Raw genomic sequence first — 7,759 nt, 5'->3', positions numbered from 1 at the left:
GAGACGGGGTTTCACCATGTTGACCAGGATGGTCTCGATCTCTTGACCTCGTGATCCACCCGCCTCGGCCTCCCAAAGTGCTGGGATTACAGGCTTGAGCCACCGTGCCCGGCCTTCTAAAAAGTTTTAATGGTATCTAGCACTCTACTACTAAAACTCACACAATCAAGAATACACTAAGATACAGAGCCAAAAGAATGAAAGTCAGTATATTAAAGATAAATCTACAATCTGATGTTTACTGCAGCACTACTCACAATAGCCAAGATTTGGAATGAACCTAAGTGTCCATCAACAGATGAATAGATAAAGAAAATGTGGTACAGGCCAGGCAAAGTGGCTCAGACCTGTAATCCCAGCACTTTGGGAGGCCAAAGAGGGTGGATCACTAGTCATCAGGAGTCTGAGACCAGACTGACCAATGTGGTAAAACCCCATCTCTACTAAAAATACAAAAATTAGCTAGGCATGGTGGTGTGTGCCTGTAATTCCAGCTACTCAGGAGGCTTAAGGCAGGAAAATTGCTTGAACCCAGGAGGCGGAGGTTGCAGTGAGCTGAGATTGCGCCACTGTGCTACAGCCTGGGTGACAGAGCGAGACTCTGTCTCAAAAAAAAAGAAAAGAAAAGAAAAGAAAATATGGTACATATACACAATGGAGAAAAAGAATGAGATCCTGTCAATTGTAACAACATGGATGGAACTGGAGGGCATCATGTTACGTGAAATAAGCCAAGCACAGAAAGACAAAACTTCACAATATTCTAACTCATACGTGGGAGCTAAAAATTAAAACAATTGAACTCATGGAGATATAGAGTGGAATCATGGTTACCAGAGTCTGGGAAGGGTAGTAGCTGGGGGCAGGGAGTAGAGATGGTTAATGGATACAAATATATAGCTAGAAAGAATAACATCTTGTATTTGACAGCACAACCGAGTGACCACAGTCAACAATTAATTGCACATTTAAAAATGACTAAAGGAGTCTAATTGGAATGTTTGTAACACAAAGAAATGACAAATGCTTGAAAAAAAAGAATATTCCATTTACCCTGATATGATTATTATGCATTGTATGCCTATATCAAAAAGTCATATACCCCATAAATATATATACCTATTATGAATCCATAAAAATAAAAATGTTTTTAAAACGGGGTATATTAGGCTATATTTCTAATTTCTAATATATCCTTTTTTGTTGTTTGCAAGAGGATTTCACTCTATCACTCAGGCTGGAGTGCAAAGGCATTATCATAGCTCACTGTAGCCTCTAACACCTGCACTCAAGGGATCCTCCTACCTCAACCTCTTGAGTAACTAAGACTATGGGCACTTACCATCATTCCTGGCTCATTATTTTTTCTTTTTCGGTAGAAGCAGGGTCTCTGTGGCCCAGGCTGGTCTTAAACTCCTGGCCTAAAGCAATCCTCCCACTTTCCAAATTGCTCAAACTTCAGGTGTGAGCCACCAAGCCTGACTCTAATACATATTTTAATAAACTTTACTATCACTTAGTCACAGAAATGTGCAATTCCTTCTGATAACCTACTGGTAGGGCATATATTTAGAGTTGATTTGTGTAGGAGATAATTAATATCTCCTTTATTTTGCATTGGGCACTACAGCATATACTTGCAAGAGGGGTAATCAGGTACAGTGCAAAGGCAGATGCAGTATCAGAAAATACCCCTTGGTGGGTCTAAATTTATATCCACCATGTTCTAACCATTTCTAACAATAAACAGCATGTTTTTATCTATTAACTTATGAATGACTAATATTGACAGATCCTATATTTGTCTATATTTCATGGCAGGTCCATCATGTTGGACCTTGTAGGGCTGTGGCGTATACCAAGATTATAAATTCATTCAGGCTTACATGAAAATAACTTATGCTCAAAGTTATTAAACTATGAATTCAAAGCCATTTTACACTCCAGAATGAGTTTTTGATATTCTGAATCTTGGTAATCATTAGCCCCTCACACTATCTATTGTACTTCAGGATAGTGTTATATTAATCATGACATTGTAGCACTTTATCAATATTTACATGGGCATTATTTTCTTCTTTAACTTCCTCCCAGCACCAAGCATACCCATAGTATATATGTGGATAGAACATAATAAAATTGGTTATAATCAGGTGACCTAAAGATTCATGGGAACCAAAGAAGTATATTTGAATCTTAAAATCATTAATCAGAATAACTTTCTAAATTCTTATACAGGTTGAGTATCCCAAATCCAAAAATCTGAACATTTTGGGCAATGAGATGACACCCAAAGGAAACAAACTATTAGATTTGCGGTGCTTTAACTAGTTGGCTGTGCAAATATTCCAAAATCTGAAAAATCTGAAATCCAAAATACTTCTGGTCCCAAGAGTTTCAGATAGGGGCTACTCAAACCTGTATATAATTTTTCTAAATGTTCAGTCAAATACGATTACGTCTTTAATAAACTATTTCTCTCAAGTACTGAAACGCCCAAAGATATATACAAAAATTACGGTAAATAAATACTTTCCAACATTTAAAGACTTCTGTTTGATCATTATTAATCATCTATTATTCCTTCAAGTCTTCCATTTAAAATAAAAATAACCAGATGTCTTTAGCATGGAACTTTGCAGTGGAGATTTCTATTCTGCTTGGGGAAATTTTATGTCTTGCATTTTAAAATCTCTTTAAAACAAAGCTAAATTGGTCTTCTCTTGATTTCCTTATTTAACTGAAGCAGTCTCTTATACCACAACCACACACAATATTATTTCATTTAGAAGAAATTTAACATTCATTAATAACCAAAAAGTATGCAGTTGTCACCTACCTGTAGTACCGAGATTGTAAATACGTTGAACAAACAGTCTTTGATACATGACTGGCCGACCCAAAGTCTATTACTTTAACCCTGTATGGCTGCCGAACAGGATCCACCAACATAATATTTTCTGGCTTGAGATCAGCATGAATTAAACCAAGACTTTTCAATTTTTTCAGTGCAGTGGCCACTTGTTGAAGAATGGGCCGAATCACTTTTAGTGGCAGGGGACTAAATTTATTTTGTTTCAGAAAGTCATACAAGTTTTGTTCCAGCATCTCAAACACTAAACAAGTATGGTTACGGTGCTGAAAGCATTCATAAGCTCGTACAAAGTTATATTCATCAGCATTTTCAGTACTGAGCCTTGCTAATATGCTCACTTCTATTTGACCTTGACGTGCATAAGAAGGATGATTCTTCAAAATTTTGATTGCTACAATTTCATTTGTCCCTCTTTTCCAGCATTTAACTACCTGACCAAACGTGCCTCGACCAAGAAAATCAAGGACTTCGTAAGTATTTTTCATGGAGCATAAGACTTCATGTTGTACTAACTGATAGTCACCTTCTCCAGTGGTACAATTCTGTTTTGATCCTGTGGTAGTTGTCACAACTGTCACTGGATTTCCCATGTTGGTTTGCAACATTGCAGGAAGTATGGACAATTCATCGACAATCTGCATTGCGCTGCTATGATTATCCAACTCCTCACTCTTGCGCTTCAATCCACATCTCTGGGGGCCTTCTAGGAAATGCAATCTGTTTCGCCACGCCCCAATCTGAGGTGCCTGCACTTGAGCTTGCTGCGTCTGAGCTGCTATGACTTTTGTAGCACCTGCAGTGTTTTTCAACACAACAGCACTTGTCTGCAATGAAAAGTTGTGTCCTCGAGGTCTATTAAATGGTATCTTTGTCTGAAAAGCACTACCCTTTGTGGGAGGATGAGAATTTCCAAAGTCTCTACCATTCACATAGGTCCGTGGATAGTTTCTTTCCTGGAAAACGCAACTGCTTGGCTCTACTTTGAGTTTCTTCACACTACAAAAGGCACTTGACTGAGTTTGATAAACATATGGTGGGTAGACCAAGACTTGTGAGGCCATACCTGCCAAAAAAAAGGGGGGGAGGGAAAGAAGAAATATTAATGTCAACAATTTTTTTTTTTTAATTTTAAATCTCAGGAACAAAATTCTTAATGGTCAAATTCACAATTTGTAAAAAAAAGTAATCAATTTTCGCTAAGATGGTTTTTTTTTCCCCTTGGAGAAGATAACTATCTTTAATATCTCCATTTTAGTTAATTGGTGTTTCAGCTATTCTGGGGATTGCATTAAAAGGCTGAGAATAAAGAATCAAGCGCATTTAATTACTTTACAAATATTTACTGAGAAGCTGAAATGGCCATTATGCCCTAGAAACGATGCCAACCATTTTCCCTCAAAAGTAAAGTACAGATCACTGTAATCCCAGCACTTTGAGAGGCTGAGGCAGTTGGATGGCTTGAGGTCAGGAGTTCGAAACTAGCCTGGCCAACATGGTAAAGAAACCCCAACTCTAATAATAATACAAAAATTAGCTACGCGTGCTGGTGTATGCCTGTGGTCCCAGCTACTTGGGAGGCTGAGGGAGGAGAATCACTTGAACCCAGAAGGCAGAGGTTGCAGTGAGCCAAGATTGCACCACTGCACTTCACCTTGTGAGACAGAGCAAGACTCTGTCTCAAAAAAAAAGTACAGATCCTTCAACTGTACACATTTGACAAAACATTCTAGTACCAAATTAAAACTTATGAACCAATGACAAGCAAAGAAAATACACATTACATAAACATAGTTTATAGCCATATTTCTTAAACCTAAAGCCCAAGAATTGCCTCAGGAAGAAAAAATTACCTATGTCTCCTTTAACAATATATACATAGAGAGAGAGAGAAAGAGAGAGGCAGGGATTTCTTTTTTTNTTTTTTTTTGAGAAGGAGTTTAGCTATTGCTACACAGGCTGGAGTGCAATAGTGCAATCTCAGCTCACTGTAACCTTGGCCTCCTGGGTTCAAGCGATTCTTCTGCCTCAGCCTCCCGAGTAGCTGTGATTACAAGCACCCGCCACCACATTCAGCTAATTTTTGTATTTTTAGTAGAGAGGGAGCGGATTACCTGACCCAAAGTGCTAGGATTATAGGCATGAGCCACCACACCCAGTCTTTTGGCAGGTGTTTTAAATAAAATTAGGGTGCCCATTTCATGAATAGCTGATCCTACATTCTACTTACTAAATATGTTATCCTTTGATCTTAAAAAGCATTATATTACAAAGACAAGTTAATGACTTTCTACCCAGTTATATCTGTGTTCCCATTCTTCTGAATTTGTACTTTATTATATGGATATTCCTTTAAACTTCCTCCAAATATAGTCCTTAGTTCACTCATATATTTTAAATAGATTTAAAATCATTCTAAGGTTCTCAAGGACTGAATGACATTCTATTTATTTTATGCCTGCATCCAAAAAGCATGTAAAGTTACTGAGGGTGAAACAGCCAACATTCTTAACACACAACCATTAAGTATATAATGATTTTATAAACATTATTTGATTCAGATATGACATAGATAAGAAAGGATCCAGTTTTATGATGGCATACTTAATGTTCTACCCTATGACCTTATTTTACCAACTCAGAATTTATAAAATATGAAATCAACCTAGCAACTGCTGACCTGTCTATAGGAACTCAAAACATACATATACAAGAATGAATCCTCAGGACCATAGCTAGAAAAAGTAATAATTACACAGGTTTTCGATCTGCCTTCCGTCTACATGGTCTGCTACAACAATATATAAACACATACATCAAAAGCACCATTTGATAGAATCATCACTTTAAGTAATACTCCGTGTTTTCTACTTGCACAGAATTATCTGGGAGTTTCCCTAATGGTAAAATCCTAATACAAATGATCAGGTATAAAAAGCTGAGAAGCCAGATACAGGAACTTTGCATTATGTTTTCTTAATGTTTTTCTACACATCTACCCTTTCTTCTTTTTTTTTGTTTTGAGACAGGGTCTTGCTCTGTCACCAGGCTGGAGTGCAGTGGTACAATCTCAGCTCACTGCAACTTCTGCCTCCCAGGCTCAAGCGATTCTCCTGCCTCACCCTCCCTAGTAGCTGGAACTACAGGTGTGCACCATCATGCCGGCTAATTTTTTGTATTTTACTAGAGACAGGGTTTCACCATGTTGGCCAGGATGGTCTCAATCTCTTGACCTTGTGATCTGCCCACCTCAGCCTCTAAAAGTGCTGGGATTACGGGTGTGAGCCACGGCACCTGGCCCCCTTTCTTCTTTTCACAAGGTCTCGCCTAGACTGCAGTGCAGTGGCACAATCATACCTCACTGTGGCCTCCAACTCCTGGCTTCAATTGATCCTCCCATTTCAGGCTCCAAAATGCTGGGATTACATGCATGAGCCACTGCACCCTGACTCACATCTACTATTGAACATTATTAAAACTCTCTTAGATTTCAAAGTAAAGTATTATCTTCTTGCTAAAGCCTCTCCAAAAACAAACTCACCCTCCAGACAGAGGTAAGCATTCAATGCTCTCCCAGTAGTTCGTAAATTCTTCTCACTGTATACATCTGTCACATTAGATCTAAAGCAAAGTGCCAAGGATATAGAGTTGGTATTCAATAAATGTTGGTTTGTTGAAATATCTTCATTTTCTACAATTTAAAAATCTGTATTATATTAACTGTATAGTCTCATACTCCTTTAACAAATCACAAACATCAGTTCTTTAACTCAGAATCAACAGATTACCATCACAATCTGTAACGTCCATAATATTAAAAATAAGAGCAACCACCTACTGAGCACTTACTATTCAACAGTTTTAACACTTTATTTACAATATTTTATCTAATCATAGCAGTATCTTTCCAATTTGCTTTTAAGATAACTAAAGTTGGCCAGGCATGGTGGCTCACGCCTGTAATCCAAGCACTTTGGAGGCCAAGGCAGGCAAATCACCTGAGGTCATGAGTTCAAGACCACTCTGACCAACATGGTGAAACCCCGTCTTAAAAAAAAAAAAAAAGAAAGAAAAGAAAAGAAAAGTTGGCCAGGCACAGTGGCTCACGCCTGTAATGCCAGCATTCTGGGAGGCCAAAGAGGAAGGATCACTTGGGGTCAAGAGTTCGGGACCAGCCTGGCCAACATGGTGAAACCCCATCTCTACTAAAAACACAAAAATTAGCCAGGCATGGTGGTATGCATCTGTAATCCTAGCTACTGGAGAGGCTGAGGCAGGAGAATCACTTGAACCCAGGAGGTGGAGGTTGCAGTAAGCCAAGATCGAGCCACTGCACTCCAGCCTGGGCAACAGAGCAAGACTCCATCTCAAAAAAAAAAAAAGAAAGAAAGAAAGAAAAGTAAAGTTTACTAAGACTGGATAACTGGCCCACAGTCACATAGCTAAGGTATGGTAAAAGGAACAAGTAAATGCACCGTCGTTCAGATAAAAGGCACAAATTTATACCTCCTTCAGCTTCCTAAAAATTTTCTTGTGCACAATCTACCACATTCCTAATTTGACTTGGCCCTAATAAATCAGCTACAAATCCTTACTAAACAAATTAAGACTTGATGTTCACTGTGGAGGAGAAAATCATAAATTGAAATTCTGGAGTTCCAAACCATCTCACTGGCATCTACTGACATCTATTCCATATCTTTAATCAGAAGAGATTTCAAAACTATCAATTGATCATTCTTTTAATGAAGCAAAACCACACTGACAACTCCTGCTAAATGTATCAAACTCATCCATTAATGCACTTTTGTGAGGCTTCCAATCTTATCCACAACAGGTTTTTTTTTTATTTTTATTATTATTTTTTCTAATGATGGGGTTTCACCA

General features: G+C 38.1%; 1 protein-coding gene across 8 annotated transcripts in view; it reads right to left on the bottom strand.

Moving 5' to 3' along the window:
- The window catches only part of HIPK3 (homeodomain interacting protein kinase 3), a 100,561-nt gene that overhangs the window by 61,920 nt on the left and 30,882 nt on the right, over window positions 1-7,759 (bottom strand). For all 8 annotated transcript variants that reach the window (XM_017514256.2, XM_017514260.2, XM_017514258.2 and 5 more), the window contains exon 2: window positions 2,840-3,938. In XM_017514256.2, the coding sequence (XP_017369745.1) occupies window positions 2,840-3,936 (1,097 nt within the window). In that variant the 5' untranslated portion in view covers window positions 3,937-3,938. The remainder of the gene's footprint in view (window positions 1-2,839; window positions 3,939-7,759) is intronic.

The sequence above is a fragment of the Cebus imitator genome, unplaced genomic scaffold, assembly GCF_001604975.1.
Source record: "Cebus imitator isolate Cc_AM_T3 unplaced genomic scaffold, Cebus_imitator-1.0 Scaffold521, whole genome shotgun sequence".
NCBI classification, from domain to species: Eukaryota; Metazoa; Chordata; class Mammalia; order Primates; family Cebidae; genus Cebus; species Cebus imitator.
The sequence above is the reverse complement of the archived record's forward strand: the minus strand, read 5'-3'. Positions and strand labels throughout refer to the sequence as shown.